This window comes from Protomyctophum bolini (assembly GCF_963924005.1).
Source record: "Protomyctophum bolini genome assembly, chromosome: 13".
Taxonomy (NCBI): domain Eukaryota; kingdom Metazoa; phylum Chordata; class Actinopteri; order Myctophiformes; family Myctophidae; genus Protomyctophum; species Protomyctophum bolini.
In genome coordinates, this window is record NC_137874.1 from 38355505 (window position 1) to 38379123 (window position 23619).

Genomic DNA, 23619 nt, shown 5'->3' on the forward strand with positions numbered 1-23619 from the left:
ACTTACTTTACTTTATTTGCTTATATTTAGACGGGACAATGCATATTAATTACATACATGCAATGTACCGGATTTAGCAGAAATGCTAATTCTCATCCGCAGTCCCCACATGAAAACATGAAGCAAAACAAGCCAACAGTACACCTTCCATTAGGAAACAAAGCATTAAAAACATATACATATATACACAATATTACACATGGAAAGTACTGATTCCACCAGTATGAGGTGGTGGAAAGTACATTTACTCAAGTAGGCTACTGTACCGTTTTGAGGTACTCAAGTATTTCCAATTTCCAATACTCTTACTTCTACTCTGCTACATCTCAGATCCAAATACTGTATACTGTTGTTTTTACTCCACTGCGTGTATCTGAAAACTTTATTCACTATAGTTACATTGTAGATTTTGATTATTATTACAAAACATATAAACTATAGGCTACTTAATGTCGGCTGTTTGAAAATATCCGTTCTTACAAGTGACTCTGAGGAGGATATAGTGGAGGGGGACCTGTCAGCCGTGATCACCTTCATTGACTTCCAGGAAGCTTTTTGACACCGTACGTATACGCACGCCATGGGGAGGGGGTGCTTTGTATCAAACGGCTCATGGACAACATGCATGGGGGAAACCCTCTGAACATTCTCCGGGGCTTATGGAGTTCCTATAAGAAGACGCTTCAGATAATAGTCGTCAGAAAACTCACCTCGTCAGACTCCAAAGCCCAAATTCCAATACCCAAAATCTCGGCCACTCGCTCACTCACACTCGCTCACTCCAGCATGGTGGTGGTGCTACGGTGAAATTGGTGACCTGCTGAAATATGTGACAATCGTGTAGACATCGCTGCAGTTTGTTCATTATTATCAGAGTTCAACCTATAGCGGTATTCAGGCCACCTATTTAAAGACCTCCATGTCCACACGATGGTAACATATTTCGGCAGGTCACCAATTTCACCATAATTTGACATGATGGAGTGACCGAGTGTGAGTGAGCGAGTGGCCGAGATTTGGGGTATTGGAATTTGGCTCAACTCAGTATGTACGACGTACGTAGCTCTTGCCTTAGCCTCGATGGCCTTGCAGGCTTCTGCAAAGGTAAAATATGTCATTTAGATATGTAGACAGATACCAGGTCATTATTGATCTGGTATTCTATAGCATTTTATAGTGTATAGCCTACTTATAGTTCCATTGTACAGATATTATACGGCTTAGACAAATGATAGGTTCTTAGTTTACTTATGATCCTATAGATAACTATTTCTATGCATTTGATGTATAGTTGTTGCTTACTGTAAATCACTCTGTCTGGATTAAGAGTGTCTGCTAAATGCCTACATTGTAATTGTAAAAGTTATAATAGAGGCAAGCTAATAGTCGGACTCAAGCCCAGGGTGCGATCCAAGATGGTGTGACTATGTGTGAATTAGACTAACTCATGGAGCCCCCTTCCCGTTCATTGAAAGCGTTATCATTGCCAGCGGGATGGAGCATGGATTAATGACCCTATTCTGTAATTTCACAATTATTTTATTTCGTGAAATGCATGATGTGAAATATGACTGCTGAAATGCAATGGCAACAATTCATTATTTTCAACCTTGATATTGAATTGGTGTGGGTGGGTGGGTGGGTGGAATAGAATATAATACTTTTGCTCTCATGCTGTCTTTTGCATTCAGAGACTAAAGCCATGCCACACTGAATCACGGCTGAAGACAATGGCGTCCTCTAGTGGACATCTTATGTAAGTCACATTGTGAAGTGCACAATAACTGAATGATTGGGTTAGCACATTGCAGCCTTCATTTTATGACGATATAGCTGTACATTTCTTACACCAAAAACAACATTTACCGCTGAGCAGCGTGTACGATTTTGGAAAATAATAATATGTACATTGACATTATTTCAAACAAGGTTTGTACAGTTTAAGTATTCATTCATTTAATGTTTACATATAGGCCAGTGGTTCTCAAAGTGGGGTCTGGGGACCACCAAGGGGTCCCTTGGAGTCCCTTCCAGGGGGTCCCCAACTAAAATAGTACAATTTGAAAATAGCCGAGCTCACAACGCGAATGCCATTCCCGGGGGTCCCCAGCCAAAAACGTTGAGAACCCCTGCCCTAGAACACCAACGTCGGGTGATTTTCACCCAGACATGTTCATACTGTTGCTGACATCATAGAAGATAGGTTTGTTTCCCTGCCCACTGTCCTGTTTGGTGTTTCATTGGATGTGGTCAATTTAACTCAAGGGGCATTTGAGGAAATTGGGAAAGAAGCTCGCATCGCAGCATGTTATGAGCTTAGCGTTACAATTAGTTTAATAATCCATATTTTATACTTTTTCTATTCAAAAATAGGTCTATTAGACCTGAGAAGTTTTGAAAACAGTGCTCTAATAATTACAGCAGTGGTTCCCAAACTCTTCAGGTCGAGACCCAAGAGAGACTATTATTATAATAGGCAGTTTGTCCATTATTGGTCCATTCATTATTCGACAGTCACTCATTCGACCGACAACCTATACCTACAACCCTCACCTAAGCATAACCACAAGCACGGGAACAGTGCATGTTCGATTTTTGTTTTAATATAAAATTATTCTAAATTTTGAATGTAGGAAAATAAAATGGGAGTCGTGTGACTCGTGACGTCGTGAGTGACCTATAAAGATGTGTCTGTGACCCACGGATGGGTCCCAAGACTCCCAACTCACTGTTTAGGAAACGATATATTAAGAGTTTATCCACCCAGAGCTGATCTCACAAAAGGCCGGAGTGATTAGCATCCAATAGGCTAGCATAGAACCTATAACTATTTGGCGTGCATTGCTTTTGCAGGAGGCGGGGCTGCGGGTAGCCCCCATGAGGATCATCAGAACTCGACGGCACTGCCCAGCTGCACCAATCAGTACCAAACCTTGTCTAAATGCTGCCCTGGCCTGTAGTAGTCTACTACCAGAGCTTAATACCGGTATTAGAGACAAAGGGGCAGAAAACAGCACCGGTCACGTGGTTCAAGGTAACTCGAAATAGACTCCAGTGCATTCCGTAAATGTAAACTCTCAGTTCAGTGACAAAGCCTGTCACTATTCACCAACAATAGATAATGTAGAGGAGCCGCCATTGGACCTGGCCCGATGAAGTGAACGGAGGTGACGCAACTCTCTATTGAGAGAAGGCCACTACTACAACTTCTATTTTGTAATGGAAGTCAATGCGATCACACTGAAACCTCGCCCCAAATCTGGAGTCATACACGTGATAGATGACGCCAGTGATCTATGACGCGGATCCGCCACGGGTGCACGCCGCTATTAGATCCCCATCTCGGGGCTTATACTTACACCAGCCACTTCTCCATGCACGTGCGGAACACCGTTTCGTTGTGGTGCCACCACACGTGCTTCACTCCGGACACAGAGAACTCCTCCAGGTCGCCCCGAGCCTCCAGCGTCTTCAGGCCGAAGGCGTCCGTCAGGTACGCGTCCCGACGCCGCATCTCCACCACGCTGTCACTCTGGCCGTCGCCGTAGAAGCCGAACAGGCTGGACTGCCAGGGCGTGACCACGCCGTCGTCGGGGCCTCCGATCAGCACCAGCTTCCTGACCTTCAGGAAGTTCTCCTTCCACGCGGCGGCGTCCGCGTGAGGCCTCTCGCCGTCCAGCGGGGCCAGGTAGTCGCTGCCGCCGGCGTACGCCTCCCTGCGCTGCGGGTCCTTCCAGTAGTTGCAGACGGACACCTTCTGGCCCAGCCGCGTGTAGCACAGGCGGTACAGGTTGGCCTTGACGAAGCGCGGGAACACGTGCGTCAGGTAGTCCGTGTCGCCGTACTGCCCGGCCTGCGGCGAGGCCAGCGAGATGAGCGCGTGGACGTTGTGGTCGGGCAGCGTGGAGACCAGCCCGCGGCAGATGAGCCCGCCCTGCGAGTAGCAGATCAGGTGGACGCCGTCGGGGGCGTTCCGCATGATGGGAGCGACGGCCTCCTTGAAGCCCTCCACCTGCCTCCACAGCGGCTGCAAGCTGCCGCTGCCGTCGAACAGGTCGACGACAGACACGTCCGTTCCCGGGTGAGCGTCCTCGATGAACCTGCGCAGGGTCCCGAAGTCGCGCGGGCCGTCGAACAGTCCGTGGATTATGATCACGGGCTTGTAGCCGGCGACCGCGTCCCAGAGGCACAGCGTGAGCAGGCACAGCAGTCCGGTCGCCACGCTTCTTCCCCGGCGAACAGACTGCATTTATTTGAATTCAATTTATTATGGGTGTAAATATTGAAGAAAACACAGTTGATTTACAATATATCTCCAAAGGATATAGAATTGCAACTTGTGTTCCAGAGAGAAAAGTGGGATGAACCCAAACGTTTTATACTCTTGGAGACATCATCAGTGGCGTGACGTCACCGGAGAAGACCAGGTGTTGCATTGGTGGTACGCTACTGCAATGACGTCACGCGCACGTCTCTTAATACCTACTTACAGGTCACACCAGAGCTATAGGGGTCTGCATGGGTCACACGACGGACATAGGAATGAGCCTGCATTGCATATCATGCATGATATGCAATGCAGGCTCATTCCTATGTTAATTCTCGCTTTGTGACAGCCTTTTTTGAGTGGTGCAACCACTCCAAGGAACAGCAATGTCCGTGTTCACCTATGTGACTATGAGCACCAGTATGACTAGGAGTACCAGTAGGGGCGCTGTTGTGCCAGAGAGAGAGAGAGAGATAGTGCTGCCTGCTAATGAGAGAGAGAGAGAGAGAGAGAGAGAGAGAGAGAGAGAGGACGGGGGGGGGGGTTGCACCACTCAGTTCACACAGGTGTGATTTTTAAACTTATGTTGAGGTGAGACCTCAAGGTTGTTACTTGACACAATTACACCTTTATTCATAGCTGAAGTGGTATTGAACCCATCATGGTGTTATGATGATGAACAATATAGGCTCCCTGTGTGCTTTTTAGCAGCCATTTTACATCTTTTATGTCTCTTATGGAGAAAAGATGTCCTCTGTTCCTCTGATGTAAATAAAACCACAAGCCTCGGGAGAGAGAGAGAGAGAGAGGGATCCATTATCATCTGTACTCAGCTATATCATGCAGCTCTTCTTCAGAGAGAACACAATCCATTATTATTAAATTCCTCCCACACAACCGTTACATGCACCAGGGAGACAGCAGACTTATTCACACAGTGGTGGAAAGTAACCCAGTGCGTTTACTTTACTTAACCCATTCTGACCTGAGATCAGATTCATATACGAGGTTTCCACTGGACACACACTGGTCTGATGAACCCATTCTGACCTGAGATCAGATTCTGAAAATGTCAGTCGTTCTTCGATTTTTCAAAAATAGCTAAAGCATAACATGATGCCAACACCAAAAGGGGTTCCCGTTCAGAATGGGTTAAAGTACAACTTTCATAACTTTGTTGTCATGCAGAAACCTTCTATCTCCATTATACTTTACTTTGTGTGTTTTTTCCCGCAGGTCCTCAAGCTCGAAGAGTGGCTCAAAACACGACACGAAGCAATACAATAAATGGTAAATGGTGCGTTTATAATAGATTGTGCATTACATTCATTCACCCATTCATACACCATGCAAGGCACCAACCAGCACATCAGGAGCAATTCGCGGTTCAGTGTCTTGCTCAAGGACACTTGGACACTAACTCTGGGGGGTTTGAACTGGCAACCTTGTGGTTACCACCCGGCCACTCTAACCCCTGAGGCACCACCCCCCCACATAAAATATTATCCTTTACGGAATGGAGGTTTCAATTTAATTAAGTTTATAAATCACAATTTAATCCCAACTATTAAGAGTAGACAAAGTCAGACTGTAGAAGGAGAAGGTTAGTAGGTTGAGGGTTCAAACACTTCACTAAACACTTTACGTTAGGTCACTTTAATGGATGACATTGGTGTCCCAAAGTGGAAGTGTACTTTCTGCTGTCTACAGAGCAGGAAAGACTCCTACACTATAGCAATGAGTACTGTTAGAATATAAAGCTATTTAACACTTTTTAACAAAAGAATATCACTTGCCTACCTCTATTTTCCCATTTTGTGTTCCTTTATATTAAAACAAAACTAAATCATTAGCTAAAAGGGTTACTGCTTAGCCACTCAAATCCTATTTAATTAGTTGGTCAGAGTCCCCAGGGTCATACTGAATATCTTCACCCAGAATTCCCGATCTACAAACTCACAATGTGGAGGACCATGTTGTGAGCTTGCATTTATTCCCGAATATGCACCCCCCCAAATAGGGTTACTTAGGGTTCAAGCGTTTAATTAAACAGGCGTATTAAATCAGGCCGGAGACTACCAGGGGTGCAAATAGGACACTCGTGGGTCTGAAACTCAACAAATGGAACCATTTGTACACTCCAAGACTTAAGTGAATACGGAAGATTGTATACAGTGTAGATTGGGGTTCGGAGAGGTAACACTTTTTGAGGGGCGCTAGCCCCTCCAACGACCGGCTTTCAGACATGACGTCATGTGGCAGCCAAGTCTATGGACGTTTAATGTTAGTCTTATTCAAGATCCCCCAAAAAACAGGTCCCAAGAAAATCAGCATGCCCCCCACCACCCCCCCGTGACGTCATGTGGCAGCCAAGTCTATGGACTTTGCTGCAGCATGCCCGACATACAAGAGCAAACTAAGGTGCTCCTCACTTCACACAATTGAGATTTTTTTTAAATATCAAATAGGGGTCTGTGGCCTAATGCATCATATCAATGATACTGGGGTCCCTGAACTGATAATCGGTTGATAATCATTGTATAGAATTATCACCATTCTCCTGGCGTTCTGGAGAATTGTGACTCGGTAGGTATAGAGCAACCATCTGGGAGCCAGAAGGTTCTCAGTTTTAGCTGAGGTCAGTTTTAGCTGAAGTGTCAGTTTTAGCTGAAGTGAAGCTCAAGTGTCCTTGAGCAAGACATGGTTGAACCAGGTATGTCGCAGGTGGAGCGAGGACTGTCCATAAGTCAGACATCCCCGTTAGCGACAAGCGAGTGATACTGCCGCACTCGTGCTCCCTTGCACGCACCCCCCCCCCCCCCTGCTAGAGTTGAAACTGCGTAGCCCCCTTTAGGCTGTGACGCGGCTGTTCTCCAGGCTGCTCTGGGCCCCCGGCAGCGGCGTGCGCCTGGACGGCGGCAGCAGGTGTTCGGGCAACATGGCGGGAAGCTCGTGACCTTCCAGCTTGACCTTGATCAGATGGTTGGCCAGGGCAAACTCCTCGTCGTCCAGGTAGCCGTCGTTGTCCGTGCCGACGGCCAGGTTCCAGATCTTCCCCAGCACCGTGTTGGGCAGCTTGGACTTCTGCATCTCCTTCTTGGCCGCCGCGCCCGACACCTTGCCGTTGACGGGCGAGAGGGCGCGGAAGACCTCGTCGTAGGCGGGCTTGTCGCGGCTCACCACCCACTCCTGGTCGCCCATGCCCTCGCTGGCGCCCACGCCGTAGCCCAGGCCGAACGGGCCCCGCGTGGGCCCGTCGAAGGCACCGCCCTTGACCGACGGGCAGGGCATGGAGGCCTCCTCGTGGCGCACCATGCTCATGAGGCGGGCGATGTCGTTGGCCAGCATGTCCTCCACCCGCTGCAGCAGCTTGGGCTTCAGCGGCGGGAACCTGGAGAAGTCCTGGCCGTCCAGCAGCTCGCGCATCTTGTGGATGTTGGGGAAGTCGCCGCGCGAGATCTTGTGCTCCTTCTCGATCTTCTGGTAGATCAGGCCGAGGTTGGCTAGGAGCTCCTTCTTCTTGGACTCCTTCCGGAACACGCTGGGCATTTCGCTCTTCAGGGCACTGATGATGTGGGCGTGCACCGTGGCGAGGCGGGCCCGCTTGATCAGGTCGTTGAGCTTGCGCACGGCCGCGTTGCGCGGCAGGGACTGGATGTCCAAAAACAGGTCTTGCTCCTCCGCTTCAAACAGTTGCCTGTTGTCCGGGACCATCTGCGCCTGCGCCCAGAACGAGCCGATGTACACGCGCACCACCTCGGGCGTGTTGATGATTTTGCCCAGGGCCCACATGAGGGCGCCGTAGACCCTCATCAGCTGCTGGGTGTTGATCTGGTCGGCCTTGTTGAGCACCACGCGCATCTTGTCTTCGTGGTTCTTCAGGCCTCGGATGACCTCGGAGAACTCGTCGGAGATGTCCAGCTTGTGAGCGTCAAACAGGAGGATGATGCGGTCCACTCGCTCGGCGAACCACTCCAGCACGGCCGCAAAGTCGTAACCTCTGCAGAGCCTCTGTTTCTCCCCCGAGAGGATCCCGGGGGTGTCGATGATGCTGATGCTCTCCAAGACCGGATTAGGCATCTGCGCACACATGAACCTGTTCAGGAACTGGTTTCCAAAACAGGTCAGCTTGCGGAAGGGCTTTTTGGGGTCGACCACTAGAGCGTTGCCCGGTATCATCCCTTCCTGTTCCCCGTGCATCACGGCGATGAAGGAGTCCGTCGTCGGCTCGGGGCCGATCCGCATGCCGGGGAAGTCCTGGTCCAACAGGTGTCGAATGAAGGTGGTCTTACCGGTGGAGTACTGGCCCACCAGGAGCACCATGGGCTTCTGGTCGAAATGGGCGTCTTCCAGCGCCGGGGAGTGGAATTCATGGAATAGATACGTGTTCTCCAGAGGTAAGAGTTTGGTCCGGTACAGACGCCGCAGCCCCTCGGACACATTGTTAAATACCTCAGGATTTTTCTTTATGTTCTTCCTGAACATGGTGGTCAGTTTCAAATGGTGTGGTTCCTACAGGAATACGTTTAGGCTAAAATAATTATTGGGGGGTTATGACTGTCGGTTTCAAAGGTTTTTATAAGTATGGTGTGTGTGTGTGGTTTTTCAGCTTGTCAAATGGAATAGAATTACTTTTAGCCAGATTATTGATTATGTTCTGCCCAGTCGTGTCATATGTAAACAAACCTAGGTTTAATTGCGGTGTTGTTTTGTTCGGCTTTCCTGCTGAATAAGAGCCTTTAGAATATATTTAGGGCAAACATTGGTAGGTTATACACTCCTTTCGTTCTTTGAATGGTGTTAAAATCTTAAAGGCTTCTTTAAAACTCTTTATATGCTGTCCAGGGCTCTGGTCTGATGTCATCACAACACAAAGCGTTGCCATCTATGGTTGCCATGCATCCTTAATAAAGTCAATTTGCACAGTCACCATTAACAGTTCATACAGGAACTGAGGAACGGTCTTGAAATGGCCAACGGATGATTGCAGGTTGGAGGTTTTTATCCTCACACATTCCTTTCATAAATTCCCCTGGATCTGTTGAATTTCAATGCAGCCTTCCAGCCAACACCCACAGATCACAGATTGGACGTACTGCTCTGCCTCCTGAGCCACCCATATATGGAGATATGACAGAAGATCGTTATGCCCCAATATGGACATACACGGTCAGCACAAATCGGCATTGGTATTGGCAACGGTTTATTGTTCCGTCTAATACCCATATATGGAGAATACATGTTTGAATATTAGGTGAATATTCTACGTTTGCAAGTTAATAGCCCTATATTAGAATGTCTATAAATGTATACATATTTCATGTATTCCAAATACACAGCCATAGATCGGTCCTATCCAGCGTGCATGGTTATCAGACTGACCTTGTCTGCATTTAAACTTATAGCACTGCCTGTGCACCCACCCAACAATTAATTCCTAAGACTAGTTTCATATTAATTAGAAAGTTCTGGCAGAAAATGTGTATTCAGTCAAATATCTCCACTTTTCCACAAGCTGCACACGGACGACATTCTCTCCGGCGAGGGGCCCGGAATGACTGCAGGACTGAACATCAATCAGGGTACCTACTAGGAGACACAGGGGGAGGGGGGGGAGATATATGTAAATATTGTAAACTGAAATGAACAATGAACAAGTGTTAAAATCAAACGTAATCAACATTTGAAATGTTTTAAAGATTGATCCCCCTTTAACTACGCTCCAGCATCCGGGTTCTAGGGGAAAGAGGTAAAGAGAAGTGACTAATGTATCTTTTCCCCTTTTGCTTCCTATATGATGAATTCTTGTTCTGTTCTTTAACTACATAGAAGTGTCTATTTGTATGTCTCTAAATGTTTTGATGAATTGAACAATGTGGACCCTGTTGTAAACAAGTGTAACGCTTAATTGGGTCGTCCACTCACAGTTAACAGTCTTTGTATTGAGTTTGTGCTTGAAATGTACTGTAATTCTACAAACTGTTAATAAATATTTCAATCAAAATTCAATCAATCAATCAAACCCCCCGCCCCCCAAAATAAATCCACCTGAGGTGCCAGTTTTATCTCCAAAGGGTTGCCAGTCTGCAAAGGAAGAAATAAGTGAAGTGTCCAGTCTTCAGGTTACCTTGTACGTGCACAATGGTACACTACCATTGTACACTACCCAAGATCAACAGTGGGGGAAGCAATGCGTCAACCTGGCGTCTAGTCTGCCAGAAACTCAGAAGAAGAGGGACATAGTTACCCACAATGCAGTGTTGTGTTTATGTTCTGAACATAATGTAAGACAGAAACACTGCTGTGCTATGTAATACACAGACATAGTATTTTACTGTGTCTTTGACTGACTGCTGCACGTAAAACAATAGTGTTGTCATTAAGCAGCAGGAGGACGTTTGATAGCATTAGCAAGCAGCTCAACCACAGAAACACAGCAGGTAAGATGAGATGAACAAATAAATGTTCCATTTGTCTTTGTTGACTTTAAAATGGAACACAATTGCAACAGTAGGACCACACTAGTGGATATTATTAAGTCAAGAACAATTACCTTGCTGTCACGTTTATTTAATTGATTGTTGCTTTGTTTTCCGTATAATAGTTGTATTAGTGTAAGCTTCTGCTTTAAACGTATGTTTTCTAATGCCAAAAAAGCCCTTTGACTTGAAATTGAATTGAATTGAATTGAAATTGAAATTGAAATTGAATTGAATTGAATTTTAAGCGTTGGTGGTATAGTGGTGAGCATAGCTGCCTTCCAAGCAGTTGACCCGGGTTCGATTCCCGGCCAACGCATTGACTTTATGTGGACTCAGATAGTGATGGTCGAAACAAATGTTTTATATTGCAGCTGCACATTATTGGCACGAGTAACATACGTTTACATTTGCAAAGAAATTGTTAAAACAAATAGAGCAAAATGTATGTATCGATAATGTGTTTTATGTTCCAATTAGTTTTGATTTAAACATAAATCATGCGCCCAACGTGGGGCTCGAACCCACGACCCTGAGATTAAGAGTCTCATGCTCTACCGACTGAGCTAGCCGGGCCTGTTAAGTCATGGTAAACAGCCCCCTCTAGTGGGCTTCCACCTACTCTGCTCTACCACTAAATCCTACCACTGTAGCCTAACTATTGTCTGGTGTTCTGTAGCTACAACCGCTACAGTAAACTCAAACCAGCTTTTTTTAGCAGTACTGCAACACCATGTCTTGGCACTTGTCAGTGAGTGTGACTAGTTACATCGGTTTTATAACAGTGGCTAAATCCACCATAAGCAAAGGAAATCTTACATGAGCAGGGTTTGTACTCTGATCACACACTCCACAGTATGTTAATTAATTACTTGTTGATAAACTGTTAATTAGAGAGAGAGAGAGAGTTTATTTATTTTGGTCACAAATCAATACAGTGCCTGCTTTAAAAAAAAAAACTGTTAAAACTGTTTAACTAAAAAAAGGTCCCAAGTTGGTATGATAATATTTAATTGATTAATCACGGTTAAGAAATTAATTAATTAAACTTTTCTGTAAATGTAATGCTGAACGCACATGTGGACCGGTTTAGAAAAGTCCTCCCCACCAGTTGGTAGTCACAGAATCATCTCTACTTTTGCATGTGATGTGACAGACAAGACAGTGCACTTTCCATGTTATGCCATTGCCTGGCTCTGTATCGTAAATGGTCAAATAAATATTTGGTTAAGGAATATATTATATTGCATTGGACTGCATTTGTGGTTTAATGGACCAAATAGGTTGTCGTCTTAATTAATCCTAAACACCTCTGGGATTTCAATTATATCATTCCAGACTCTGTGGAGTCCAGATGCAGGTGCAGATGAACTCTCCAGACCCAGCCAGACCTGTTTCAGTGAAACAGGAGGAACCTGAAGACCAGACAGACCTCAGTAAGTTTCACTGTTCTCTTTCTTCCATTTTGGTAGCTTCTTATCACATACAATACATTTACTAGCTGCGCTATGAATGTGCTTCAACAACTAATACAAATTAAACATTGTAACCACATTGTAATGTGGTCTATAATGTCATTTGTCTGCTCCTAGACATCCTGCACATGGTTGTGTGTAAAGAGGAGGATTCTCCAGAACAGGAGCAGAGCCCCAGTCTGCTCCAGGAGGAACCAGAGTCTCTACACATTAAAGATGAACATGAGGAGCTACTTCTAAGACCAGGGGAGCCTGATGGGTCAACGTTGACATTACTAGGAACAAAAGAAGAGGATGATGATGATGAAGACACCCTGTCATACTGTTCTGGAATTGAAGTTGAACTTGAATCAGACTCTGAAGTCACTGAGGACAGTGATGAGTGGGAGGAGAACAGTGGAGGTCAGTCAGCTTTAGATACACTGAAATCACACAAGACAGTAAATGTGGGAAGACAAAGATTTGAAAAACAAGCTGATCTATCTCCGATCGCATGCATACCTTTGCATCAGCTGATGCCTTCTGTAACAAAATTACAGACTATTTGAAATGAAATAGTTATATTCTTTCTTTCTGGTGCTGGAGGTACTTACTTACTTACCCTCCTGTGGTCTGAGGTGGTAGGTATGCTGTTAACCACTTAAACCCTACATACTGTACCCCAGGGGCGCCCACACTTTTTTGACTTGAGAGCTACTTAAAAATGCCCAGCTAAACAAGATCTACTCACCTTTTTTTTTTTGGTATAACTTTGTAATGCTACTGACGTTTGTGTGCAACATTTGAGCTGACAGGCCATTTTTTATGTCAATCAATCAAGTCACCTTAATTCAAGTGATAGATTATATAAATTTAGGGGCATGCCATGTGATCTACCTGCACAGCCTTTGTGATCTACCTTTTGGGCACCCCTGCTGTACCCGAATCCCCCAGGGCTCTACAGTATACCAGGACACCTCCTGTTTTTGCTCTACACTAAACATCTTTGCCATAAATAGCAGATAAACAAGCTCTAAAGTGAGTCAAATTGCCACATGTTGGGAGCTTGCTAGCCTGGCCCAGCCTGTGTGGTTTCTGGTCTAGAGATGCGGGTACAAGCGCTGGATCCTATTGGATCACCAAATATTTAATAATTATATACTAAAAAGTTAAAATGGCTTATCTACAAGCTTACGACATGTCACAAAGTTGAAAATGTATTTTTCATCATGGAAACGTTTGTCGATTATGCAAAAATAACTGCTATTACTTCAAATAATTGCGATTAGACTATTATGTAATAATTGTGACAGGCCTGTCAATAGCAAATAAAAAGTCGGGTCCGCCCCAAAGTTATTAGCCCGGCAACCGGAGTTCTCAACAGGCCAGAAAATTAAGGCCCGGCCCTACCTGGGTTGGCCTGAGGCCCCACCTGGCCTTACTAATTAGCACACATTGTTTGCCCTACCCGCCCCGAAAACGTGAAAAAAGGGTCCATATATGGGCATTCCCAGACCTGTAGTTTCAGCGCGACCTCGCCCTCAGCACCGTCTTACTGGTATTATTATTATTATTATTATGATTTAATTATTAAGTACCTTTCTCTCTTACTCTCAGGAGAGATGTCCCAGTCTTCCCAGACTTCTTCCAAGACTCAGAACATTGCTTGTTCTGCATGTTCATTGGCCTTCACTTCTCAAGTCTTCTACCTGAATCACACCAAGAAGAGCCACAACGACCTCTACTGCCAAATGCTGAGGAATGAACTGATCCCCTCAGCAGCCAGTCAGCGAATCACTAACCCTGTAACCAGCCAGAAACAAGGAGACACTGACCAACCAAAATCTTCCAGTCATCATCGTTGTAAGACAATAACTGAACCAGGAGTAGTTAAGACACAGCAGCTGATTTTCACAGAAAAGAAAGCCCACGTCTGTAAACACTGTGACAAGAGTTTCATTAGGTCCGCTGACCTGAACAGACACCAGAGTGTCCACACTGGAGAAAAACCTTTTCACTGTAAATACTGTGACAAACGTTTCAGTGTGTCTAGTCACCTGAACACACACCAGCGTGTCCACACGGGAGAAAAACCTTTTCTCTGTAAATACTGTGACAAATGTTTCAGTGAGTTGGGTTCCCTGAAGACACACCTGCATGTCCACACTGGAGAAAAACCTTTCCAATGTAAACATTGTGTAAAAGGTTTCTCTCAGTTATGTAACCTAAAGAAACACGAGCGTCGTATCCACACTGGAGAAAAACCTTTCCAGTGTGAACTTTGTAACAAGAGTTTTAGTGAGTCAGGTTCCCTGAAGACACACCAGCGTGTCCACACTGGAGAAAAACCTTTTCTCTGTAAATATTGTGACAAACGTTTCAGTGAGTCAGGTACCCTTAAGAAACACCAGCGCCGTATCCACACTGAAGTAAAACATTTATCCTGAAACAGTATGACAAGAGTTTCAATAAGTTCTCTGAAAATGATGTGGGGTAGAAAACCAAATCAGGCCTAGAAAATGTTTTTGTAAGTGTTTATCACTATTGTTCTTTTGGCTATTGATAAACACTGTTTACTGGCTGTTCATAAACACATAATGTTATCATAAACAGATGTAATTGTTTTGGCTGTCTGCTGCACGTTAAACAAACGTGTCGTTAAGCAACAGGACGTTTAGCATTAATTGATTGCTGCTTTGTTTTCAGTATAAAAGTTGTGTTAGTGTAAGCGTTGGTGGTATAGTGGTGAGCATAGCTGCCTTCCAAGCAGTTGACCCGGGTTCGATTCCCGGCCAACGCAGTGACTTTATGTGGACTCTTCAATACTTTCCTACTCTTCCCAACAGATAGTAATGGTCGATACTGAGGAACAGGTGTCTTATATTGCAGATGCACATTATTGGCACGAGAAAACTGAAAGTGTAACAAAGAAGACTAAGAAATGTATGTGACCGTATGTATATGTATGAAGGGAATACAGTAACTAATGTAAATGGAGCTGTCACGTTTTTCTAATTAGAAAAAACTGACCACAAACATTATACCCAGTAAGCTAACAATTATGTTCTAATTAGAGTAGTCATGACAGTGATTTTGAAATATACACAGTACATACACAACATAATAGTCTTCTGTTTATTTAATACAACCAGGGCATTTTTGTAAACATAAATGATGCGCCCAACGTGGGGCTCGAACCCACGACCCTGAGATTAAGAGTCTCATGCTCTACCGACTGAGCTAGCCGGGCTTGTCATGTTGTGGCAAACAGCCCCCTCTAGTGGGCATATATTAGGGGTATATTGAGCTATAAATGCAACCACTGTAAACAACTATTTTCCCGAACAAATCAGCCTGGCCACGCGCACGCTATGCACACATCTTGAATTAATTAAATCATTCTCCCCCTCCTGTGGATGTAATGTTGTTCTAATTTCTCTATGAATGATTAGTGGTCAGTGGTAACTGGTAAATAGCATTCTCTTTTTCTTGAATAACCCTACATGAAAATTATAAATAATACAAAATAAAGTATGTATTATTGCACCTGCCCCCTGCCCTGCTGTTATCCAAATATGGGACCAATAATTTGAATATGGGCAATTGTGTACTCACTGTACTGTATGTGTGTGCACTGTATAGCCTCTTAACCAATTGTCATATTAAAATAGCAGCAAAAGCAGCAAGTTTGGAGCTTTTATATTGACTAGTGGGAGACTATACAGTAGGCCTACTACTGTACCACTGCTATAGCACTGCAGCAGACGGCTAAATAAATCCACAATTTGTGAATAAAGCTTTTTTTTTTTTAAATACATTTTCGGGTACTGCTGCGTCTATTTCTCACTTAAATGTCTTCAAAAACATTTTTGAGAGCAATGTTTAGCTGTAAATGACTGTGTGTGTGTGTGTGTGTGTGTGTGTGTGTGTGTGTGTGTGTGTGTGTGTGTGTGTGTGTGTGTGTGTGTGTGTGTGTGTGTGTGTGTGTGTGTGTGTGTACATGGCTGTCATGTTGGAAACAGCAGTAAATCAGTTACCAATCGTCCCAGAAAAACAAAACATAAAAACACCCCAGGTGCCATTCACCATGAATTAATGAATGAATGTTGAAATGTTCCACTCTTCTGGTTATCTTGTAGTAGTGTGTATCAACAGTAGGGGCAGCAATATGTCAACCTGACGTATAGTGACTGCCAGAAACTCAGAAGAAGAGGAACATACCCACAATGCAGTGTTGTGTTTTTGTTCTAAAACAAAGATGGCGGATCTTTAGTCAACTTAACTTCTGTACGAGAGAAACAGGCAGCGTAATTTATTATCTTATTCCTACCTACACCACTTCAGCGGCTCAAAACGTATCCTGGACGCGTTGCTTTATCAGAGGTGATGATATATTTGTGAAAACATGTTATTTACTGACTGTTGACGAACAAAAACGTATCGTCTCAAAACATCGTTTATCATCAAGACTCGGACGTTTGGTAGCAGCTCCACCACTGAAACACAGCAGGTACAGATTATCTAATTCATGTTAGAAGTTACGACTCATCATTTAAAATGGAACTGTTACATAGTCATACATCTAATTAGATGCAATTATAATTTGTACTAGAGTAAAAACGAACTAGTCTTATAATCTTGTACTCAATTTATGGAATGTCAGAACAGGTCAGCTCCTAGCCGCAATTTGCAACTCTTGATTTTTTTAAATAACTTGTCACGAGGCGTGAGGGATTGACGGCCATAATGGTCGTGGTGACCATTGGTCACAATTAGTAACAGTGGTCAATCTCCATACAATACATCACTGAGGTGCAAACGTAGCTTGTAAATGAGCAGGATTATTTGTACTCTCCAGACAGTAGGCCTATGATAATGTGTTTGTCCAGTGAAGTTAGAGCTCCAAGTCATCATGCACCAGGTCGATTTCGTCTAGTCCAAGTCCCCTTCCCACTGCAGACACCAGCTGAGCCACTGAAACTCCAAACATGTACCGTAATTTCCGGACTATAAACCGCGACTTTTTACCCATGATTTGAACCCTGCGGCTGCTAATCTATGGATTTTTACAGCTAACGCAGAGCCATCTAAGGCTCTGAGCTAACGTAACGGCCACTAGGGGGGCCTTCTAAATCATTCTATGGCCGGGTCCACGTCCATCACCTTTAAGCTGTGGGCTCCAGCAGGAAAGGTCGGAGGGCGGAAAAGAGTGATCGGGCTCTAACTTTATTATTATTATTATTATTTAATTACTTATTTTTACACAGAAACATAATGTGTGTCTTATAGCATCATTTAAATGCTTAATTTGTAGTTTTAATGTGCAAATGAACCTTTTTTTCCATACTCTAATAATTCCATACTCATTTATTGTACTACAGTTTTTTAGTTCGTCATCCAATCCATTCCACAGCTTGACCCCTCTGACCGATATGCACCTCTCTTTGATGTTTATTCTAGCATCTGTTTGTTTGTACATGGAAGTGCCTCTTAGGTTGTAGCGGTTCTCTCTAGGCCAGAACAGTCCCTAAATTTGGCTGGTGCGGCTTATATTCAGGTGCGCCTTATAGTCCAGAAATTACGGGTATACAGAATCTAAAGTGCTTAGCCTACCTGATGCACCCAAATGCCTCAAAAAGGAGGAGCTGAAATCCTGAAATTTACTTTAAACTGTGTCCAGTTTATCCATTTTCCACTTTCTCTCACATACACCCTGTAGTACCTGTCCTCTGCATACTCCTAGGGGCATACATACCCCCGACACACGTTTCCTTGTGTAATCTTAGGGCCGATTCATACTCCTATTTTAGAGCCGAATAAAAGTCATTTGAGGTTGGGGGGGGTGGGGGGGACTGTCCTAAAGTCCGTCCTAAAGTCAGCTCTTCGGTGCTACCGAAAATTTCTGACAAGCCAAAATCATTTTGGCACTACAGCGCAGAAACAGCGGTAAAATAACGTATGAATCTCATCATCTTTGCACCCAATATTCATATGTTGGAGAATTGGGCTAAAAGCCAATTTGCCTTTACCTTCTGCAAATATAATTGTTATTCTTGGGTCTCCAGTCATTTAAATCCTTATGCAATTGCTTTATTTCAGACCAGTGTGTGGATTCCAGACTGCAGGTGAAGATGAACTCTCCAGACTCAGCCAGGGACGTTTCTATTAAACAGGAACCTGAAGACATTTCTATTAAACAGGAGGAACCTGAAGACATTTCTATTAAACAGGAGGAACCTGAAGAAGACATTTCTATTAAACAGGAGGAACCTGAAGAAGACATTTCTATTAAACAGGAGGAACCTGAAGAAGACATTTCTATTAAACAGGAGGAACCTGAAGACCACCCACACCTCAGTAGGTTTCATGTTCTTTTCCTTCCTTTCTTTAGTATTGTCTGTTCTGTAGAGCTGTCACAATATCAATTCACACCATACATACAAACATGATGGCAAACAAAATACTAGCAAACTACAAGAAATGTGGTCCTCTGGGCACCATGCCAGGTAGGTTAAATATGTAATTAGATTCTATAGTGTTTATAGTTTCAATGTACGGATATTCTACCGTTTTACTTATGTCTACTTATGATCCTAGAATAGATGATTATTTCTATGCATTTGATGTATTACTGTACCTTGTGTTGTTCTTGCTTATTGTAAGTCGCTCTTGATTAAGACTCTTAATTTAAGAGCATTTACTAAATTCCCACATCTTTGTAAATTGATATGGTGGGCAAGCGTTGTTAATGTTAATTTTCAGGAATGTTGAAAATCTGTATATCAGTATTAGCAAAAAGTATGTTTAGTAGAAAAGGATATATGAAGGATATTGTAGTCTGGCATAGAGCCGACCGTTACATTGGTCTAACTGATGATGTACTGATTTGTGTGAAATGTTGACATTAATAGCAGCGAAACATGAAGAAGATGATAATGAAGACCTCTCTTCACACTGCTCTGAAGTTGAAGTTGAACTTGAATCCGACACTGAAGTCACTGAAGACAGTGACCGGGAGGAGACCAGTGGAGGTCAGTCAACTTTAACCCATTGAGAGTCGAGACCTAACAACATATTCTACAAATTGTCTTCTAAATCATGACGGTTTTCTGAAAAACCTGTTTCTCAAACTATTTCATGTCAAGGACCCCCATCTGGAAATATGTTGTTTCTGAGACCCCCCCCCAAAAGCAAATCTTTGAGTTAAAATGTTCACTGAGAGAATATATAGCCTATTCAATAAAATAAAAACTGAACACATGTGTTAACAAGGAAGTCGTAAAAGGGAATTGACCCCCCCCCCCCCCCCCTCTCTCTCTCTCTCTCTCTCTCTCTCTCTCAGGAGTGATGTCCCAGTCTTCCCAGACTCAGGTCTTCTCTTGTACTGATGCCATCACATCTCAGGTATTACTCCATAAACACATCAAGAGGAGCCACAATGATCTTGTGCAACGGAAAAAATCTTTTCACTGTAATCATTGTGACAAACGTTTTCGTAAATCAAGTAACCTGACAAGACACCAGCGTATCCACATTGGAGAAAAATCTTACCAGTGTAAATATTGTGACAAGAGTTTCAGTACGTTGAGTCGCCTAAGGACACACCAACGTGTCCATGCTCTCACTGGAGACAAACTTTTCCACTGTACACTCTGTTACAAAAGTTTCTCTAAATCTAGGCTCCTGAAGGCACACCTGCGTGTCCACACTGGAGAAATGCAGTGTAAATATTGCAACAAAAATTTCACTCGGCCAGGTAACCTGAAGAGACACCTGTCTTGTATCCACGCTGAAGAAAAACCTTTCCACTGAAAACAACGTGCCAATAGTCTCAGTGAGCCAAGTTCTCTGACAAGAGGATGTGGGGAAACATCCTCCTTCCATGGCTGGAAAATGTTTGGAATTAATCAGATGTTTTGGAACATGGAAAGCAACACGCGTTGTGCTGGATATACTGCGAGCCCCCGGCCCAGAGTCCCTGTTCCTCTGTACTATTATTATAATGTATACTATAGCCAGCACAACATAACAGCTTCTAGACCAATCACATTGCCCGGAGCGAGTCTCGTGACCTCTGGGTTCGCTGGGATCGGCCAGCCAAGGTGCCTGGACCGGACCGCTAAGGCCAGTTTGATACTGTTGTAATGGTGGCTGACCAGTACAACCACAGTCTGATACTGTTGTACTGGGAGCTGACCAGTACAACCACAGTCTGATACTGTTGTACTGGGAGCTGACCAGTACAACCACAGTCTGATACTGTTGTACTGGGAGCTGACCAGTACAACCACAGTCTGATACTGTTGTACTGGGAGCTGACCAGTACAACCAGAGTCTGATACTGTTGTACTGGGAGCTGACCAGTACAACCACAGTCTGATACTGTTGTAATGGTGGCTGACCAGTACAGCCACAGTCTGATACTGTTGTACTGGGAGCTGACCAGTACAACCACAGTCTGATACTGTTGTACTGGGAGCTGACCAGTACAACCACAGTCTGATACTGTTGGCCACTAAGCAGCTCCCTTAGTGAACTTCACTGTCGACACAGTGCTGATTATAGATTAGTGGATATTCTGATGATAGGTCCTTGGTTTACTTATGATGCTAGATTACTATTTCTATGCATTTGATGTGTTAATGTGACTCTGCAGCATTGATTGCATACAGCTGTGGATTTTCTATACTGGGGACTTCATCTATTGTCTTGTTGTTGTGGGCTATTATTCTCCATTCATTGAATACATAGGACCTTAATAGATACAGGCCCTGCCCCTGTGCTTATCTGGGTTTAATAGCCAAAGGTTTAAGCATTATTTTGCATAGGCTACATTTGTGCCACTGCATTTTTTTTGTTTTTGCAAACTGTTATTAAAGTGTTCACAAAATATATTTGTGTGTGCAATATGGTTCTTTGTTTTTTTTAAATAATATATTTAATGATTATAAATATTTTTGTGTGCAATGGTGCTGTGTTTTTATAGCTTGGGTTCCGTTAATAGTTTTTTCACTCCGCTACTCTGGAGAAAAGTGAAGCAGGCTGGAACCCAGGGTAGTGTTTTTATATTATTATATATTATTATAAATATTGTGTGCTATAAGGTTCTGTTTTTCTGTTAGAACAAACTTTGAAGATGAAGACAATTATCATTATATTTACTCAGTATATAGATTCACAAAAACATTTCAAAGTGACTGTGTACTAAGATGCAGAGAAGGCTCCCTTGACTCAAATACACCAGAGTAAGGCCAAGTGTGGACAAGGACGGACACATGCACACCGCACAGACGAACAGTCTGGTGAGACGTAGGAGGACACTAGGCAGGAGGCAAACCATAGTCCTAGAGACCTCCCAGTGCCCCCAAGAACACACAAGGCAGAGACAGTCGGTGGGTCCACAGGGGGGTGCCCTGGGCACGGCGGTCTGCTGAGGTGTGGTCAGCACTGGTTTGCTGCACCTGGCCGGCAGGTTTCGAACCACAGCCTGTTGGCCGGGTGCGGCCTTCCCTCCCGGTGCTGGTTGCGCCTCGGTGTGGCTGCGTGCGGGGTGCCCCTCCGTGGACTTGTCTATAGCTGGAAGCCTGGAGGAGAGGAGCAGTGACTTGGCCAATCACTGCTGACCCGCCAACTGGAGAGTGTAGTGGTTGAGGGTTGAAACACTAAGAAGTTTGGAGACCACCTGATGACCTCTCCTCCAGGCCAAGGCATCCAGAAATGGATTATATTCGCATCTTTGATGTATTTACAAACAGACAGATGCACCAGTAGAGAATTAACAGTGCTACTAAGCTGAAGAGAAAGAACCAAAATAAATAAAAAGACTGCTGCATATTACATAATACTTTTATCATATTTGAAAATGTATCAGCTATCATCAACATCATCCTCACCCATTTTCTGGTTTTATCCTTGTAGCAGTTTTTGTATTGACTTGAAATGTACCCATTCTGCATACTGTGAATTAAAAGATTCAACCCCACCGCCCCCCCTTTTTCCCTTTTTGCTTCCTTTATGATGAATTCCTGTTCTGTTCTTTGACTATATCGAAGTGTCTATTTGTACGTCTCTAATTGTTTTGATGAATTGAACATGGTGGACCCTCTTGTAAACAAGTGTAATGCTTAATTGGGTCATCCACTCGCAGTTAACAGTCTTTGTATTGAGTTTGTGCTTGAAATGTACTGTAATTCTTCAAACTGTTAATAAATATTATAATCAATCAATCAATGTTGGTTGTGATGTGATGCGGAGGTTAGTGCGACATCTAGTGGCTGAATGTTGATTAGCAGCTTTACAGTATGGATAGAACCTCCGTGTTTAACCATGACAGCTTTCTCTTGTCTCGTCAAGCCTTGTCATTAGTTGCATGTTATGTCATAAACCAATCTTATATGCGATACGTTTTAACAGATGGGTGCTGCTAGCTATAACCACGAGTTAATTCATTGTATTTGTATTTTTAACATCGCTGTGCCCTTCAACCTGCTATGCCTTCAACCAATCATCTGTTTTACTGGAACCCTCGACCGGAAGACATTTAAACATATTACCCAGCATGCCATCCGTGCAGTATTTTAAAGAATATAACAGTTTTTTAACAAGCTTATACACGTGTTTGAGTGACAGGCTGACAGCACAGACAAAGTGTTATAAATAACTATATGCTAGTAATAATAAAATATATAAAATGCATCAACGTGTGAGCAGCACCGTGAACTATTGTGTTGTTGCAGTGAGCCAACATGTCCAGCAGGGAGTTAAGGTTCTTCAGTACACTCTTGTTTCTCTTCAGATCGTATAAATCTTTCGCCTTTTACTAAAGATTTCCGTGGAGAGGAACATTATGAGTATCAACTAATTTTTTGATGCTCTGCCTCACGGCGGGGCTTCCTACACTGTTAAATGAAAAAGTATTTGTTTTAGTTCTCGTGTAATTATAGCGGATTCAACCGTTCATATCACATCTCCATTATTTATAAATAAATAAATTATATTTGTAGCAAAGGACCACCATTTGATAGCCTCTCATACCCAAAACTATTACAATATTTTATTGTCGTTGGAGTAAATTCTAGTAAATTAAGTAATGCAGATGTTAAACAATAATGTAACTCTTGAGAGCGTACAATCTTGCATCTAATAGGGTCCTTTTGGTTACCAACTCTTCACCATTTAGTTGTGGTCCATCTCTAGACTCACTCAAGCACTACTGGTGGTCCCCGGGCCACTGCGCGCGGAGATCCACTGCTGTATATCATGTATGTTTGAATAAAAACACGAATATAAAAGTTGATAGTTAAGAACCTAAATCTCTAGCTGTATTCTGATAGTAATCATTTATTTTCTAATGTTTGTTCTTTTGCGGTCCGGTTAGAAAGCTAGAAAGCAGACCCCAGGGAACTGTCAGTCAAAGAAT

General features: G+C 43.6%; 3 protein-coding genes and 1 long non-coding RNA gene across 6 annotated transcripts; 2 read left to right on the forward strand and 2 right to left on the reverse strand.

Annotated features, from left to right (window-relative positions):
• Positions 1–1718: 1718 nt before the first annotated feature.
• On the forward strand, positions 1719–15480 carry LOC308327323 (uncharacterized protein). Of its 3 annotated transcripts, XM_080780657.1 has the most exons (5): positions 1719–1756; positions 5504–5557; positions 12085–12182; positions 12339–12623; positions 13818–15480. In XM_080780657.1, the coding sequence occupies exons 3-5, from the start codon at positions 12101–12103 to the stop codon at positions 14645–14647; spliced, it is 1197 nt and encodes a 398-aa protein (XP_080636783.1). In that variant the 5' UTR covers positions 1719–1756; positions 5504–5557; positions 12085–12100; the 3' UTR covers positions 14648–15480. The 3 variants fall into 3 exon arrangements, with proteins under 3 accessions (XP_080636783.1, XP_080636782.1, XP_080636784.1); XM_080780656.1 differs by lacking the exons at positions 1719–1756; positions 5504–5557 and adding an exon at positions 10564–10707; XM_080780658.1 differs by lacking the exons at positions 1719–1756; positions 5504–5557 and adding an exon at positions 10564–10707 and having other exon boundaries at positions 13821–15480.
• On the reverse strand, positions 3356–4249 carry LOC308327661 (lysosomal thioesterase PPT2-A-like; the record flags this gene model as incomplete). The annotated part of the gene is made up of 1 exon (XM_080781182.1): positions 3356–4249. The coding sequence occupies one exon, from the start codon at positions 4247–4249 to the stop codon at positions 3356–3358; it is 894 nt and encodes a 297-aa protein (XP_080637308.1).
• On the reverse strand, positions 7118–8752 carry LOC308327662 (EH domain-containing protein 1-like; the record flags this gene model as incomplete). Its single annotated transcript, XM_080781183.1, has 1 exon — positions 7118–8752. The coding sequence occupies one exon, from the start codon at positions 8750–8752 to the stop codon at positions 7118–7120; it is 1635 nt and encodes a 544-aa protein (XP_080637309.1).
• A 988-nt stretch (positions 15481–16468) lies between the features above and the next one.
• Positions 16469–22133, forward strand: LOC308327336. The gene is made up of 4 exons (XR_013965185.1): positions 16469–16710; positions 18300–18557; positions 19112–19231; positions 19543–22133. It is a non-coding gene; the product is annotated as an uncharacterized lncRNA (long non-coding RNA).
• The last annotated feature ends 1486 nt before the right edge of the window (positions 22134–23619 follow it).